At 41.9% G+C, this 19022-nt stretch overlaps 1 protein-coding gene across 1 annotated transcript in view; it reads right to left on the minus strand.

Annotated features, from left to right (window-relative positions):
- The window catches only part of TSKS (testis specific serine kinase substrate), a 332589-nt gene that overhangs the window by 51567 nt on the left and 262000 nt on the right, over positions 1 to 19022 (minus strand). The window contains exons 4-7 of the mRNA XM_085614340.1: positions 11115 to 11198; positions 6838 to 7169; positions 6083 to 6277; positions 1144 to 1299 (exon numbers count right to left, since the gene is read on the minus strand). Of these exons, the coding sequence (XP_085470466.1) occupies positions 1144 to 1299; positions 6083 to 6277; positions 6838 to 7169; positions 11115 to 11198 (767 nt within the window). The remainder of the gene's footprint in view (positions 1 to 1143; positions 1300 to 6082; positions 6278 to 6837; positions 7170 to 11114; positions 11199 to 19022) is intronic.

Here is a 19022-nt window from a genome sequence, read left to right on the forward strand (position 1 = left end):
TTACTGCTCGAATAGACAAGTTAGTGGACGTATGAAGGGTGATCACTATTCAGTGCTTGGCCAGAGTATGAAGTCAGTAGATGCATGGAGAGTGATTCATATGTACTGCTTGGCCAGAGTATGAAGTCAGTAGATGCATGGAGAGTGATTCATATTTACTGCTTGGACAGAGTATGAAGTCAGTAGATGCATGGAGAGTGATTCATATTTACTGCTTGGACAGAGTATGAAGTCAGTAGATGCATGGAGAGTGATTCATATTTACTGCTTGGCCAGAGTATGAAGTCAGTAGATGCATGGAAAGTGATTCATATTTACTGCTTGGCCAGAGTATGAAGTCAGTAGATGCATGGAGAGTGATCCATATTTACTGCTTGGCCAGAGTATGCAGTCAGTAGATGCATGGAGAGTGATCCATATTTACTGCTTGGCCAGAGTATGCAGTCAGTAGATGCATGGAGAGTGGTCCATATGTACTGCTTGGCCAGAGTATGCAGTCAGTAGATGCATGGAGAGTGATTCATATTTACTGCTCGAATAGACAAGTTAGTGGACGTATGAAGGGTGATCACTATTCAGTGCTTGGCCAGAGTATGCAGTCAGTAGATGCATGGGGAGTGATTCCTATTTACTGCTTGGACAGCGTATGAAGTTACTGGACACATGAAGAGTGATCCATATTCACCGCATGGACTGAGTGAAAGCACTGTCTTGAGTCCACCCTTGTTCCATATTATTATGACAGGTTCTATGATATTTCTAAGGTACGAAGCTTCCCTAGAGTCTAAACAGTACATGGATACGTAGCTGTAGCAGAGACCGAGATTCCCTGAGCAGATTAGAAATATCTTCGAAGAAACCTGCTACTTACAGACATGCTGTATGTGAAAAGGTGATCAAAGCTAGGCAGCTTAACTTTTTTCCTAACCCCCAAAAAACACTTTTCTTGCTTCGACTACACCAGCACCTTATATGTAATTGATAGTAATGCACTAGCAGTCAGGGAAACACAGTGCATCCCTAACTCATCTGTCGTAATGAACCTGTCGTATTCTGCGCTGCTTCCCTACCCACCCTTAGCAGAGGTGCCTTCCATTGACTGCATGATATCCCTTTCCACCAATATGAAATATGTTCTGGTACCTGGAATATCTGGAGAATCCAGGTAAGACTGACTCAGGTGCTTCTTGGATCTTCAGCATTGACATTTTGGACACATCGTCTAACAGTGGTCTCAGTTGAGAAAGGCCGTCCATGTCCGTCCGCAGCTGACTGATGGACAGAGAAATTCTCTTTATGCTGAAACGAAAGATTGTGACAACAGTAATCAGAACAAATATCTAAGCTGTATCATCTAGAAGCAGACTGATGAGAGTGCATGACAAGCATTTAGTAGACAGCTAGCGCTAAGCCACAATGAACTACAACAAACCTATACATTACAACCTGCCTATAACCAACCGCAAAATTCTATTTACATTAGAAACCACTGTACAGATAGAGCAACCCTACATAGGCACAATTATACATAAATACACAGCTTCAACTGATATTTATGTAGCTACTTAGCTAAAGCCAACCCATAACCTAAAGTTAAACAATGACGAGCTGCACAACTACAACGAACAGATAACCAGTTACGCATCCACAGCACACCAAGCTACAGATTTATGTCAAACCACAACCAACTGCATACTACAACTGGCTTATGCTAGTTGCCAATCAGTAATCGGTTACACAACTTCATCCTACCTATTTAGATACCAAGCAACAGCCACTCTGTAACCAGCTGCAAGGTGCACATCAGAAGGCAATCCATTACTAGCACCACAGATTCAACTGACATAATGAGATGCATAGCTATCACCAACACATACCCAGACACTGGCCTGCAGCGAACGGACAACCAGCTGCAAACTTACCATGAACATACATACAGATGCAGGCAACTTCTGACATGTTGTAAACTCCCAGCTTTATGTTTTGGTTTATACACAGGGAAATGACTGAATCACTTACTTTGCTTATGATTAGTACTTGTGAAAAGTGTACAGTGGCAGTGGTTTCTGACTTCAGTATGTGCTGTTTTAATGCATCTCTTGTAGATTTATTTATTCTATTGAAAATTGTATACTACGCAAATGTGTCAATTTATATATTGCAGAGCTGCATTTAACCCACAAAATAAAAGCTACTTTCTGTAGTTAACTCTGTATTGTTAGTTCTAGAGCACCATTAATCATGGCTGCATCACTGATTTAAGTTGTGCAGCTGTTTATTGGTTAACAGTAGCATTGTGGTCAGGTATATCTTGTTTCAATGTCTTAGACTGGTTGCAGCTACGCAGCTACTTACACGCCACTTGTGGTGTCACAAAAGACTAAGGGTTAGTGGCAGTTGTGCAGCTGGTTATTGGTTAATTGTACTTGTGCTGGTGTTTGAAATTAAGGTACTAATTATGGGTGGGTTACTGTGTAGGTCATATTTCAACATCTCACCATGTTTACTCCAACGAATTGGGTGTCCTATCATTGGATTCTAGTGGAGTGGGTGCCTTAGAACTATGATGGCAGTGACTAGGTCACTGAGGCATCTACAATCTGTTTCCAATGTAGGTCAAGGTTTGAGCATTCCTTTAATTAACCAAATAATGCGTCATCAGAGTGTTCTGCTCTCCTACCAGAAGGTCATGAAACAGAACTGACTTCTGCATGGGAAAGTACTTTTCACCATCCTTGGGGATCCTTTCTCAGTGGAAGCTCCAGGCTTTCTTTGTGTGAGCCAGTAGAGATATTACCCAAGACCACTGACTCCCGGTTGTGGATAAAGGATTAACACTTCCACTTACTCGCTCATCCGCTCTTTTTACTTTCTTCTCATGCAAGTGATGGACTAGAGACCATGGACCTTTGGAGGCAGATCAGGGATTCCATTTCAGATACTCCTCAGTGAAATTAGGAGCACAGATCTGCATGCCAGCCTAGATATTTACTAGTCGAGCAAATTCCTCCTTTTGAGAAGCTTGAAATAGCAATGGTGACCCAAATTCTCTTATCACAGCAAAACAGAGATTTGGTCGAAGATGTTTATTTCTACATCCCAAGTAAATTATTGCATTCCAACTTACTCAACATTGAGGCCGGAAAGTTCACGACAAGAACCTCATGCTGCAATTTGCACTGAATTTGGTGCTTACGGTTTTCTCCAAGGTCATAGATCCAATCACTGTATCAGAGCTGTCAGGTTATTCATAGCTACCATACTTAAGTGATTGCCTAGTAAGAAGATCATCAATGGGCACAGATTGGCAAAATATACAATATGTGCGCATGAGTTTTCACCAGCAAGGTCTATTGGTGAATCAATCAGAGTCATTGCTGCTTCTATCTCAAGAATGGAGTTCATTGTGAGTCAGCTCAACAGGCCAAAAGGCACAGTGTTTCCCATCCCTGTAAAGATCAAAGCACCAGCTGCTCCCACCCAGACTCCCACAACACTCAAGGAAGAAATGATTCTGCCATTCCATTGGGTACTTCGAGATGTGTCCCATGTGGCCCCATTTGCCTTCCAGTTACCAAGAGGAGCCTATTTCCAGACTTGACATGAGGGAAACTCAGATGAATCAACTCTCTTTTTGGTATAGGAAAGCGAACCGAGAGATGAACAGCAGTTTCCAGGACGTCTTGACATGCTCTGCCAGCAGAATCATTAAAATGGAGGTCTGTTCTGTGTTTAAGATGTGAGCGCTAGTTAACCACCAATATTTAGTGAATTTGGATGGAGTCATAGAGTCGGTGACCATGGAGTCTTGGATGTTTCAACCTTTGGTCTCAGTAGGACGTTCATGCATGTCAACAACCTGAATCAAACTGTTAGTTTCTAACTCTGCAAGTTCCAAGCATTTATAACATGCTTTACTAGTGTAAGGCCAGGAGGGCATAGTAAATGGCAGTGTTTTTTAGGCTTTCATCATGAGATACATTTACATAGATTGGATCTAGATAGAACTCTCTCACAGAGTCAGGGAGTATCCAGAAATCTGGAATGGATCCAGATTTCTAGGACTAACACTGGATAACCGTGCCTTAGAGTAAAGAATGCCTTGGCTACAACAAATATACTCAAGGTCAAGCGTTAAGAGACTGAACTATGTGCCACTTATATCACCACTTTGTGCCAATTGACTATGATGATGCGATTCTGGGGTCTACATCAGGATATCTCCATTGTGCAACACAAGTATGGGGTGTGCAGAATCAGGAGGCAGAAGAACACCAGTCGCACTTACACCAAGCTTTATTGTAGATTTTCTTCCTAACATGAGTGTGACCCCAAATGGATTGACCTGATACTCCGGTCAACTCTGAGGGATCCTAATGGCTACTGGATGGCAAAGAGTAGACTTTGACTGTGAAAACGTTTTCTTCTCTTGTTTGGAGAACATTTTTCTATTTGTTTGACAACTCAAATTCGGAAAATTATACAAATTCAAAAGAAGAACATCATTTATGCTGAATCCGTTGTTTCCCAAACAGGCAGATCCTGATTACCTAATCTACAAAACTCCCTGCTCCTTCTAGTTGTGCATGTGTCTGGTCTAACTGTATGGAGGGGTAGAAGTGCTATCTTCCATCCCTTCACTCGCTGATAAGAATAAATCCTTATGAACTGGTGTTATCCCACAAAATCCCATTCTCTCGACTGACAATCTAGTCATTATGCAGGCAGCCAAAAGGGACTGCACGGGGCAACCATGGCATATTTCTCAGTGTTTTTCCTTTGGAAACAAAGTGAGAGGGCCAGTTGTTCAACTAGTCAAAATAGTATTTTTTCATGTGTTCCTTCAATGGCCAATTCCCAAATGAAAGCTGACTTTTTAAATATTATCCTTGAGCAATTAGTGAGAAATTATCTGGAAGAGTTATATTTATTGCAAAGTAAAATAGTTCAGCAACATCTTGAAACCCGATCGCATATTTACTTGGCCTTCATGCAACCCCACCTAGCATGAGTTATGAATTTTGGGTCAGTAATTCTATATCATATGCCTTAAGAACCCATGGCCACCAGTAACCTTGCCATTGAGGTATGGAAAGTGGCTCTCTGGTGGCTAGGACATCAGCTTGTTGAATCACTGAGTTTCTGGAAGTGGCAACATGTTACTCTTAACTCCTACATAGCCTTTTATGAGGCTAAAGTGACTCAGGGGAGTTACTCTTTTGTATAAAGTCTTGACAGATTTCCATGTAAATTAGATTTTCATTTGAACTGTTTTTACAGAATATAGCCGTATTGTTTTATCTAAACTTGCACACAATTTTTATGTTTCTTGGCTAGATGTTCTTTCTACTGGAAAAAAGGCATCAATTTTTCATTGGATTGCAGTTTGTATTTAGAAATGTTCTTCTCTCCAAGGTTTCTTATTCCACTGCAGGTGTCCATGGACCAGCACTGCATCAGTTGCGTTTTAGAGACAGATTCCTGTCAACATTACCTGTAAACTAAGTATTAGAGCTACTCATCCCTCAACTCTACTGGATATGGCAACATGCTTAGGTTGGTCCAGGCATGAATTCCTCCTCCGCTGTCGCCACTTCCAGTACTTTCATGATTGGGAATCTACCCACAATTTGAGAAGATATTGGGGCTATAAACTATACTCTTAATCAAGTGCAGCCCTTTCTTGGCTACATGCCCAACGAAGAAACCAATAGGACCCTGGCAAATCAGTGTCCAAAAACAAGGCTAAGCCAGGGGTATTGGTGGTGAACTATGCATAGACAACCATGGTTTGGCCATGAAAATAAAAAGGGTGATTCAGTCCACAACCGGGACCTCATAGGATGAGCTTCAAGTTAGACTCCAGTCCATAGGATGAAGGAGGAAGATGGATGTAACTGGACTGGGATTTACCACTGTAAATGATTCAAATTGACAAAACCCTTTACAAAACTAAAGTTACCGGGAACCAAACTAACTACAAAATTAGAAAGAAATGGAACTAAAAAAGTATTTAAGATGATCAGCCTCACAGCTAGTACAGAAGAAACATTCTTGCAATATGTCAGTGGCTGTACAGTACCTGGATAAGATGTCATCAGTGCTGGCCTGCAGTTCCTTGATGGTCTGCAGAATCTGTGATTGCTCCTTTTGAGATCGCTCCCACTGGGGCAGGAATGCATCGAAGCGACTACTAACATGACTGACCAGCCTATGAACCTCTTTGTGCAAGGAGTTGTCCTTCTCACACTTTCCATCCAGGTCCAACAAACTATCTCTGCAAGGGAAAAATACAGAAGAGCACTAATACCACAAGCTGTCCGTCAGGGCAGTATTAACCTAACTTACTATGATGGTCTGCTTTTCCCAGTTGTCAAGAATGTCCACCACAGTCAATGTCAATTAAGGCACTTAGCGAGATGTAGTTATTTTAAGAATGTTTTCAAAACACTTGAAATAAAGAACTACAGTAGGTATGGGAGAACCAAAATCCCCATACAGGTATGTTTTTTTAAACCTCATTGGGAGGATATTTGCTTTCCCAATCTATCTTTGGCTACTAGCTCTGCATCACCCTGCTACAATTGCAGCTGGATCAATGTCACCCAAGCCACCCCCGTATTAGCACATTAACACAATGTGATCGGTAACTCAAAAAACTACTTTCTAGATTAACCCAAACAATGCTTACTGGTTGGGTCAGTATCATCCTAAATCAAGCCTGAAACGGGAGCGCCAGTTACTGTAAACTGCACCCACAGAGGCCATTGTCAATGCAGGCCATTCCCCTCCAGCTAAGGCTACAGACTCCAGCATCCTACGCCTCCTCAAAGGTACCTCACTCCTTCCAGTGAAACCGTCATGACTTTCATCTCCTGCAGCACGTTTAGCTCTGATTCCCTCCTTGCCTCCTGGGCACTCCTTTCTAGGGAGTACTGCAGGTTCCCAATGGAAGCCACGATTACAGTGATGGCCCTGTGCAGCTCTCGGATCCGGATTTGTTCAGGACCCAGGGGCAGTGGTTGGAAGCTAGACATTGGGTCGAAAAGTTCCTCAGCAGTGTCCTTAGTGATGCCAGTTGTCAGCCTCTCCTCCAATTCCTGCCATTCTTTTTCCCGCTTGCCCACGTCCTCGTCCTGCACCTTGAAACGCAGGTAATTAAGCTTGTCCTGGAATTGAAAGACAGAAAGGTGGATATTGGGAGAGGCAGAGTGCTTTAGAGTGATAGGTAAATCAATGTTTTACTACACTGAATTACTGGGATCAACACTTATCACCAGATCATTCATTGCTTTGCATTATAACACATCAATTTATTTCAATCACTCTACGTAAGACCAAGCATTGACTTTCATTGTGGCTGCATTTCTGAAAACATAAGCGCCTATTGCTTTCATGAGCCTTTGGCTCCATTAATAGTGAATAAAAAAAACAAGGAAATGGGAAGGAGACATGTAATGTTGACAAGGAGTGTGAACATGTGTGGGAGGTCTAGTAGGGCAATATTCTTTCCTCCATCTTATCTGCCTGTAAAGGATAGTCTTCTCTGTTACTGGTATCTTCAGCTTTCATTAAGTGAGTAGATGTTGCTTCATTCCAGCTGTCAAAGTGAACAGTTTGAAGAGCCACAAGAAGTTGAAGTCTGAGGCTCTTGCCAATGGTGTAGCTCTCATGAATATGATCTTTTACCATAGATGATAACCATACTTCTTAACTGGGTTTCATCAAGTGACACGGTACCTGTTGGTACAGCAGTGCAAAGAGTAATTTTTTTAGGATCTTGACGAAGATTGCATTTATTCAACACATGAATGAGAGCGTTTTGTTCTACAGGCTGGCGTGTTCTTGAAGCATTGAGCACAGGAACGCTGATCACTTGTGCTACCCACATGGCTCTGTTTTCTCTGTGCTCACATTCACCCAAAACGGTATTCTGCTAGTTGCCTGTAGCGCCAGGCATCAAAAAGGGCAGTTGTGTCCTGGAATCTAGTGTGGAACTGATGATATCAAACTTGGTTTTGTTCTTCAATTTTCAAACAAAGTGACAAGCCTCATAACCAGCCCTTCCCAAGATGGTAGATTGACTATAGAACATTATTCAAGATACCCAATTTAAGATGGAGTTTGAGTAATGTTCTGTGATGTCAGTTCCTGTGGAATCATGTATAATTGAGACAGTCATTAGAGGAAGATTCTTTGCAATGCATTTGTTTCCTTATTTTTCATCACACTTCGTTTGGATTCGTATTCTTGATTATCTCTTTTCTCCTTCCTGGTGTCAGGTGGACTTTGTGTCCTTGCAGATTTTCAGTTCAAATCTTCATCTTCAACCAAAACTATAGATTGACCAAGGAAGTGTTTTTTAAACTTTTATAGGTTTTCCTCCTTTATGAGACCCTCTTAAGAAGTCACTTGGCACGTTTCATGCTCACCATTCTGTGCAGGTTGGCAACATGGCTACTTAAGAGTCACTCTTTCTTCGGGCAATCAAAAAGGAGAAGAAATACCTCCGAATGTTTTCTGAAGTCTTATTCAACTACCAACATGTTTAATTGAAAATCTACAATGCTATAAAAGCTGTAAAGCTATACGTCTTAGGAATGACAATAATGATTTCTCTGAGCCTAATTACAAGGCCAGATTTGATTGGCCAGGAACCTAGTGGTAGCCAGTTGCACCAGTTATTTTGCCTATTCGACTTTCAGGCTTGGCCATTTATCTGTACTTCTTATGGTGTGCATTTGTTCTCTTTTAATTGTGCCTTCTTTTGAATTAAGAAGTCTTCACAGTGCCATCTTCATAATTCAGTGGTCTTTTAGGACTACAACTTTTTAAACTTTTGTTTATTCTTTCAAGAATAGCTGCAAGTTCTTCCCCTTTGTGTCTGCCATATTTTCCTTCCAGAAAAGATTTTACATGGAGTTGATTGAGAGGAGCATTATGTGAAGCCATACACAGGATGAATAAAAAAAGAAAAACAAGCATGAGTACAGGTACAGAAAGCAGAGGAAGGAGCAAGATAAGAAGTGAGGGAAACAGAGGAAAAAGAGTGGACAATTAATGCAAGAGGAAGAAACAGTGTAGATGGACAACGGGGTAGGGAAGATCTTAAGAGTGAAAATAAAACAAGCAAAGAACAAGCTGCCAAATTAAGTCAACACAATTTGAACATTTATAATTTGGATTGGAAAAATGGTCAAGTGAAAACACTTCCAGACAAAGGAAGGCCTAAATCCACAATTACAAGCATTTGGCATTCTCCTAGCACATTGTTCTACAATTTTCAGTGATTCAGTTAAATACTTTGTTAACTTCTATTTATTCATTTTCATAAAAAGAAATCAAATTAATGAAATCTCTATCATTATGAAACATGCACGTAGAAGCTCGTTGGTTCTTGCCTGCGACTACTGCATGCATAAATACATGTACCTCTGTGGCTGTGGATGCATTTCTCATTACTCTAAGTTACCCTTTGCACACCCCCTCGGGAATTGTATCCTTCAAGGGACATGATAAGTTCCTGCCATCCGCCCACAACGTTTTGTGTTTTTGTGGGGAGCCTCTGGCCTCGCAAACTGGTTTCTCAGTCGCTCTACCTTAGTAGAGACATGCTTCTAGTGACATGCAATGTCCTACTCTTGTGTCATCAGCCTCAGAGCAATAAGACTACAACCCCTCAGATAAGTTGAGGTCTTCCAATGATCCCGATGAAATATGCTGGGGCCGAGTTCTGAAGCCCATCCAGCCACTGCAAGTGCGCCCAATTGCTCTATCTACCATGCTTGGATAAGCCAACAACTCCAGACGATATGTATAAAGTGTCCTTCTTTGGTTGAACCCTTGGGTAGATGTTAACTCCTCGAAGTGCGAAATAACCTTCTTGTCATTGTTCTTCCATCTGCCCATGCACCTCTGCCACCAACTGGTTCCCAGAATTTCTTATAGTTGTCTAATGCATGTACTAGGAACATCCTATATATTTAAGCCACACACGTGGATTGAAGCCTGTATTGAGGAAATAATGAAAAAAGGAGCGTGGTCACAGGCCAAGGCCCTATTCAAGCCTGTAACTTCCTCAGCCCTTATTTGACTTTTTGACACCAGAAAAAGCCCAGCAAGGATTTATCTGAAACTTCGAATATTCTCCCTGTAATCATTATGATAAAGTGGGAAGAGCCACCTTGTCTCCACAACCTTTATGACTTTGCAAACTCACACAGATGTTACATTTGCCTCTGTATGGACTTACCTTCTTCGGTGTCCCTTATGCACCAAAACCCACATAAAGCTCTTCTCCATGCTGTGACGCGGCATCTTAAAACTTAAAACCTAGTGCCTACCTACTGACCACCCACCGCTAGAAAACCAAATTAGACTCTGGTTTGCGATGGAAACCTTTGACTAGTGATAGCCTCGGCTAGTTAAAAGGGCTGCAATACCACCATAACGGCAGGGTGTGCGCTGTTGATGTGTCAATCATTCTACTTTTTTTAAAAGTACTAGGCTTTAAGGGTATCATTGGGAATTGCAGTACAAGTCAAGTAGGCTCAGTGCAAAACACATCTTTTGCATACATATAATGTTACCAGCAAAAGCAGAAAAAAAAATGATCAGGCAAATCTACGCCAGGATGCTGCTCTGGGAGTGGCAGTGCACTACAGGAACGCAATACTCATAAGTGACCAGTGACATTGTAAGAAAAGAGAGACAAGTCATTACAGAGGATCACAGTCTACAAGTGTGAAAGATGCACCTAACAACTGAGGAGCAACAACATCTAGGAATGGGTCAGGACCACTTGACAAGGAGAGATAAGTGACAGGTCTCGTGTGTTCAGAGGATTCCACAGCATGGTTACAAGCCACAGTTATGAATAGAAAAACATAGCTGGGTCAGAAGCAGCCGAAATGACACAGCTTCCTGATAGTTAAAGAGTATATTGAGAACATAAATCACAAGTGCAAGGTCTATGTCAGATCCAAAAGGTCAACAGGAGAATACATTGGTGATCTAAACAGGGTCAGCATAGTCTAGTCCACATTAAACAACTAAATAAATAACATAACATAAGCTAAAGTGAAGAGTGATGTCCCGCTGGACACAACAGTTACCTCCAGGACGAGAGAATTCTGCCTCAGAGCGTTGGTTTTCATTTCTGCATCTTCTACAGACTTTTTCACTTTACGGCAGGTGTCCTGTGGGACAAACACCCTGTCTGAGTTACGGCTCTCAAACACAAGGAGAGAAAGAGACAGAGAAAAGTCTGTTCAGAGGGGGACAGTGCCCATTATTTGTTCCATAACTATTATCATGAGACAGATGATGTAAATAGCAAATGGTACTTATAGCTGATGCGCTAGAAAAAGGGAGAGATATGCATTGAGCTCAAAGCATCAGGTTGATAGATATGACCCTTCATCATGGACCAGAAGCTTCTGATATGGGGGCCTCCCAGTCCCATCTCTATGATAGTTGCTGGAAACCAAAGCCTTCCCTAGCTCTGATTGGTCAATATCTTAGCGATGTGCAGTCACTGGCTTTCTCCTAACTGCTTATCCAGTGGCCCACGTTACCCTGGAGCAAGGGAGATGCCTTCTCCAACCCACTGGGTTTACTGACTCCCAGCTAAAATGGCCTGGCAAAGGAACTTCCCTAAACATGCCCATAAAACGCCTTCTCCTCATTCACACCTACTTCACACACAAGTATCAATGATCACAAACCTGCTTCAGTGAGATCAACACACATTGTGCTATTAGAGACCAGTTGGTATTAAGCGCTTTACAAATTTAAATTAACATAACATATTAGAAAATAGTATCCTTTTGTATTAAACTATAAAGTTTATTCACTTGAATACTTCATTTTTTTACTTGCTTATGGACAAGAAAAGGAATACATAATTTTGATGCACCGAGAAGTATGTAAAATAGAATCCAATGAATGCGAAGTCTCCAATGCAACAAAATATCCTGAAGAAGAGCTTCCAATTGGTCTTACGTTACGCCAGGCACTCGGCAGAATGTACTGTACGAAAGAGAAGACCAATTCACAAATATAAGTTTGCATGTGTAGATCTATTCACGTGTCGATCTACTCCTATACCTTTAGTGTAAATCTTCACTTTTTTTCTATTCACCATTTGCAAGTGGAGATTTGCACCTAGCAATAGGCTCAATACACATTCACTCCCTCAAATGACAGGTTGAAGGCTCTGGGGACTGAATGTACAAGTCTAAAGTTACTATTAGTAACTTTACAATGGTTGGTGGAGCTTTCCATCACTGGGCTGAGATCTTTGTATAGGAAAATATAGTAAAGTTTAATTACATTAGTTTAAAAAAAAAAGAAAAACGGAATTATTTATTGTAAAATAAAAATGTAAAGTAATTTTAAACAAATAATACTAACCCGTGATGTCTTAAAGAAAAAGATGCAATGCTTTACCCTCTCGAAATGTAACTTTGGAGTAAATTGAAAATTAATTTCCAAACGTGGATGAATTTTTTCAAATATTATTTTTGAATAATACTTTAAAATTAAAGTCACCTACCCACACTACCTTTTTATATTTATTTAATTAGTCACAAATTTGGTATACGTTATTTTTTTCAATAATTTTAATAATGTTGAGACTTTTCAATGTAAGTTTATCATATAATGTTTTTTTTTTTTTAAATGAAAATGTAATATTACATTTAAAAAATAAAATGTTACATTAATTATACTTGTGTTGTAACTTCAAGAAATAATATATAGGAATATTTTATTTAGAATTAATTTAGTTTATTTTACATTGTTTCTTATAGGGTGTTAGTGGTATAGTCACCTATAGTTTTTTTTCTATGGGAGTGTGTTGCAGTATCAGAGGAGGTGCTTGACTTATTCTAAGATTGACCTACAGGACGTTTAAGACTGCTTTGTCACCATTTGGGCTGTAGTAAAATTAGAAGTGTATTTTGTAAATAGCAATTATTTTACTCTTATTTGGGTGGTATTTGTATTGGCATGTCCCTCCCTAAACGCCTCCTTAAATTCCCTTAACCCTATCTATTTTTGTAGTAGTTATCCCCAGTGCTTAATTTGAGCCGCTGCTTTCCGGTGCTCGGCACTTGCACTTAACTGCTCGCACCGGCACTTGGAACAGCTGCTCATTTAAAGATGAGCAGGAAAAAAGTTATTTATTAATTCAATACATGTTTAAAACAACTAATGCCAGCCCCCCAAACCATTTTTAAAGCTTCGGGGCCTTGAACAGTCTGAATTCTCACACTTGTAGCAGTGTGATGGGCAGTAGTTGTATAAGTTCTGTTATTGGCAGCGCTGGCAGGGGAAATGTGTAGTGCAAACTGCGGTGGCCTCATCACTAAGGCCCCGGCACTTATTTGTTTACAAATTAAGCACTGGTTATCCCCAATTTTCTCACCTCTCCCCCTTGTCCCTCTCACCTTTACTAATAAATGATATATGTGTGCAGAGATCTCCGCCTCCAAGGCAGCGATCTCAGAACTGCAAATATAGTAGAGGCACAGGTGTAAACTTCGGGCTGTAGGTTTGTGAATTTCATTTTGTAACAAGTTAAGTAGTACTACTAGAGTCCCATAAAATGCCTTTTGGGAATTTTGGTAAAAATCTCCAATATGATTTGGTCTCAAACGGAGTAAAGGCAATACCCTGAATGCTCCATTCCTGTCCCTCTCAATTATTACTCCCACGAAGGGAGATGGCGGAGAGGGCTATCTACTGACCCCCAAAAGCCTTGCTCATGTTCTCCTTGGTGGCATGTGGGCTTAAGAGTTAGTGACACTACTCTACTTCTCTTCTACACCTTCAAGAAAGGTATAGAAATAAATTAGGCACTTTAATGGTTGCACGTTCACGGCACAGAACCCCTGTGCCACCCTGCTCCTGATACACTTGGGATATCTCCTGCTCGGACCTACATGCCACATGAGGTGCTATAGGGTGACTTGGATGTTGTTCCACAGAGGACTACCTTACTCTGATGGCGATGGGACTTCAGACCAAGCATACCTGTTCATGCCACCTATATCACTTTACAACATGACGGACTACTAGTCCAAAATGTGGGTCCAGATTCAACAGGTGTTTTCTAACAGCTGAATTTGGTTTAGGCAAAGAGGCCATTTTTGCTGCAATCCTTTTGGGAAATGCCAACTGTCTCCTAATGATAAAATATGGCCTGTCTTTCATGACATGAACCCTCTAATTTTCCCCTAAATGTGAGATGTATTAGTACGTTTGTTGTGCATGCATATGGGTACATAATGGGGTATGCTATCTCGTGGTGCCCATATCTAAATATGCCTGTGTCTAGCTCAAGATGGTTCTTTAATATGGCAGACATCTGTAAACTTTGCTGACAACTGTCTCTCCTTTTTGTCCCCGTCTGTGTCTGCAGTGATCTTTCTCCTCTCTCCATACACAGAACAGTGTAGCTCAGATTGCTGTCTGTCTGATTTGGATCCACTAAACTAAAGAGAGTCCAAAGAGGGAACCTCTTTATTTACCTCATTGATATGAGAAAAATGCATCAAGCCAGCAAGTGGACTGCAAGAAATGACACTCACCCAAAGAACATTCCAAGGACATTGTTACTTGATGTCACCTGAAGGCAGAGTTGTGCTTTGCAATGTCTACCCTTCCCGTGCTTATACTTTGTATCCCATGGTAGATTGGAATGATGAGCGGCAACTCCTGAACAACTTTTGATTAACTGAGAAGTGTGCGGAGTGAATTCAAAACCCCTGCAAGTATTATGGAAAGTCCTTGTTTACCATGGATTCAGAGACCCCAAAACACTGTGGGACGTTTTATCACATTGGGACTGGACTGCCCAAAATAAAGAATTGGCTTCTGCCACATTTTCAAGACTGCAACAAAATCTAAGTGGCTGTTTAGACTGGCACCATCATCTGGAAATTGGCTTGAGACCAGAATATCCATTTACCATTTGACTTTAGTGATGCTCCAAACAAAAGGATGGGATTAGGGTCAGTAAGCGTTGCTGTTCTCCTTTAACAGCCAAGGAAACACAAGATTGAGGAATTGGCATGCTGTTTCTGTGACCGGGGAGAACTGGAGGAAGAAAATCAGCGAGGGATCTCCAAGGGCAAAACTGCTGCCTTGATGCAGATTGCCTGAGGTGTTGTTCCTTCCTATGGCCTTGATTTCACCGGCCAAGCTGACCATGGGTTTCTTGCAGCAGCATCTGCACTCCCGCTACATGGATCCCAAATAGCAATCTGACTACAAAGGCTGCATCATCCTGAGCTTCGGCGGCACCTCGCCCTGCTCACATATGTTTGTATCCCCTTTTGGTGTGCTAACTTTATCCTCTCAGGCTAGGAGGTCTTCCCAGAAGTACCAACACGCTCAATGAGCACAACCAGCATTGGCGGTTCAACTCTTCATTCAGCACTCGACACACTGGCACCCAGCATCTGCCAACATGATCCTCAAGGTTGCACCTAATCTCCATCTAGCAATGCGGTTTTGGCCTGGCAAACAACCAAGTAACACTGACCGGAAATGCAGTCATGAAATCATTGTAATCTGCTCATGCCAAACAAGTAGGCAGCACCTCGCTGAATGAGCATTACAAACACTCTGACGTTGCCCTGTACTTTGATAGACGCATTCAACACTGAGAACCTGATTTAGATTTTCACAGATCTGGTTCTGCCGTCACTTTTTTAACAGTTTAACCACCAACTGACTTGTCGATTAAGATGTTGGCAAGTCCGTCCGAGTGCCGCCAACTCTACCAGGATTTCCCTCCCGCGTCAACGGCACCATAGGCAAAAGCGGCTGTCAAAGGGAGTCCAGCCAGGATTTCCGCCGACCTAATCACTATGTGCCTTTCCATCAGGACAGTTGTGGCGGGGATATCTCCATACTTGAGTCGGCAGAATCGAAGGAAATGAGGTAAAACCTTAACTTTTTTTCTGTTTCCCACTTCTGTTTCTGTCTTGAACCCCATTGTCCAGGTCCCTCCTTTGCTGCTACGACTTCACCACGACGAAAACCATATTTTACTATGAATCGTGTGGCAACATTAGCTTTAGCCTCTTGTTTTTTACTTTGCTCTTACATGCAATTTATTTCACATGTGTTATGCATTAGTGTTCATTTTCCTACTCATCGAGGTAAAAAGAAGGCACCTGTTTTGACACTGAAATGTTTTTTATTTTTACTGTGGTAGTTGTGGGTGTTGAGTTTATGGTGCATGTGTGTGTGCATTCAATAGTGTGTGTATGTTGTATGTGTGCTATGCTATATGTACAAAACAAGGGCAGGACACATTACCTACATATATTTTTCACCAAAAACAACCTATATGTGCTAGAACACCGCCAGCACAACTCTGAAATCTGAATTGGCTTGGCCCAAACCCGCCAGCGACAGAGAACTATTAGCCAGCAATGAAGTGCTCCGCATCGAGGGAGGTGTGCCGCTTAAACAGTGGTAAACAGTCTGTCGATGCAGGCGGCAGTTCAGGCAGCCCACATCTAAATACGGCAGGCCACGGAGGGACGACGGGAGTCCCGCAAAGATCTAAGTCAATCCCTGAGTTGTTTTCTGAGAACAGAGATTGTTCACAACCTCTAATATACTCTTGTTATCTTATTTAATTATTTGCAGTGTGTGACTACACCCAGGAGATTATTGTGGCTATAAGTCCTCAAAACAGAAAACAAGGGGAAACTAGATTGACAGACCAAAAAAATTTAAATTTCTACAAATTTTGCAAAGCTGGATAGCCAAGGCAAACTGAGAGAAATGCCATTCTACCGCTGAAGTGACAGACCTCTAAAGGATCTTTTACAACACTTACCCCACCAGACTTCAAACAGGGAGAGGGTCCTCCAAACAAAGTCCTCTTTTGGATTTAGGGAGTGATTGCATCACAGAGGAATTCTGAACCCCACAGATAGTCAGCATGGTAAACCATACAGAGCAATAGAGAGTCTATAAAGTGTATGTGTACTGAAAGTCTGTCTAATGCTCAATGGAGACAGGGTCAAAATGTATGAGATCGCAAGCAAGTTTCATAGCTAGTTTTTGGAGTCTATGTGTTTTGTTCATGATTCTGGTGAACAGAGTTATATTTGTCTAAATGAGAGAGGACACAGGCTTTCATCACTGTCCAAAATAGGGCTGGTGGCAAAACATACTGAGTTTTGTGCAATGTTTTAACTGTGGAATGTCTGTGATCCACCCATTTTTCACTTGACTGTCAAATATGAGACGGTCATTGAAGGCAACATCAGGATTACTGATCGTATCTCCAGTTTTATGGTGTGTCCCACCAAAGAGCAGGTGGCTTAGAAGAGCATGAGCAGTCACTTCCCACTACTAAAATCTTCATCTTATTTCTGTTTAGATTTAGGTAGTTGCCGCCCAGTGCTTAGTGTCCATAAGACAATCTCCTAAATGACTGATGTTATTAGTTGCGACTTAGTCAAATGTAAGGACCAGCTGAGTGTTATCTTCATAGAAGAAAGTCTGAACACCATGCGCCCAAATCAGCTTCACAAGTTATTGTACACAGGGAGAATGCTGTATTACCCTGTGGTACATCACGCCTCAGCTTGGTTTCCAAAGAATGGAACGGAGGGAGACCACCCGGTCATATCAGACTAGACCAATTCAAACCATTCCAAGGCCTGCAGTCCTTAGTTGGTCAACCAGAATTGAATGGTCAACAGTAATTGTCAGCACTTTATCAAGAACTTCAAGAGCTTCAGACTCAGTACCATGCTGAGGGCAGAATCCTGCATGCATCCAATCCAGTATTTCCTGTGCTTCTAGGAAGTTTGATAGTCACTGTACAAGATGTTTCTCCCTTACCTTAGTCATAACATGTAGCAGTGTAATGGGTGATAGTTTGTTAAGACTATTGTGTCCGAACTCCATTTTTGTAAGCAGAGACGTGACCATGTGGCTTTTGCCTCCCAGAGGACAGGTGCATGAGATTACATAGTTGTTCTTCAAATGATGGGCATTAGGAGTTGCAAAACAAATTTTAGACTGTGCAACAACTAGACATTCATGTTATTGTGTGCTATATCAAAGGTAACTGTATCTGTAATCTTAAACCTGCATCATCCATCAACAATAAGCCTTGGCTGATTAGCCTAACTCTCCTCTGAGAGACTATACAAAATAAGTATGCTTCTTGGCATTTCAGTTAGCTGCACGGTGTAATTCCAAGGCCCTGTGGCCTAAGGGTAACAAGCAATAATTATCACACTAATTGCCAAGTATGTCTGAGTCCGTCAGGTGCTGTGGACCTGGCTGGACTGTGTTCTGTCAGCTCTAGTCACCAGACTACCGTCACAGATGGGGAGACAACCATGCACCCCCATGACAGGGAATGTCCCCTTTGCAGGGCACCTCTCGTGACAGATCCCGTTGCCAATGCCTTGCGGAAACCATTATTTATGAGTAGGCCCGGGCCAAAATTCCGTTCCGCTCGCGGAAATTGCGATAATTTGGCACTTTCGCGTTCCGCGGAAAATCGCGAAAATGTCAAAATTTTAGCTATCCGCATCTTACCGGTAATTTTTTTCTTGCTCGCGCTGTAAAAAAATACATTCTCGCGTGCAGGCGATCGCCTTACCTGAATCCCTGCGTTCGCCGACAAGTTTTCCCGATTCGGTCGCGTTCTCCACGAGATGTTGGATTGTTGGTAGCCATTTGCGCTGTCTCACGACAGTTCGCGCCCGCATTAACGTCATTTGTCGCGCGATCACGTCATTTGTCGCGCGATCACGTCATTTGTCGCGCGATCACGTCTTTCTTCTCGCGATCATGCACCGCGAGAGTATGAGAAGATTGAAATCTCGAACACGTCATTCTCCACCGCGAGCGAGAGCGTGAGGACGCGGGCACGTCATATCGAACGCGAAAAGGAGAAAGAGACTCCGAACACGTCATATCCAACGCGATAGGGAGCGAGCGAACGCGATCAAGTCATTTTGGACACGCCATCG

Source organism: Triturus cristatus, chromosome 7 (genome assembly GCF_964204655.1).
Source record: "Triturus cristatus chromosome 7, aTriCri1.1, whole genome shotgun sequence".
Classification (NCBI taxonomy): Eukaryota; Metazoa; Chordata; class Amphibia; order Caudata; family Salamandridae; genus Triturus; species Triturus cristatus.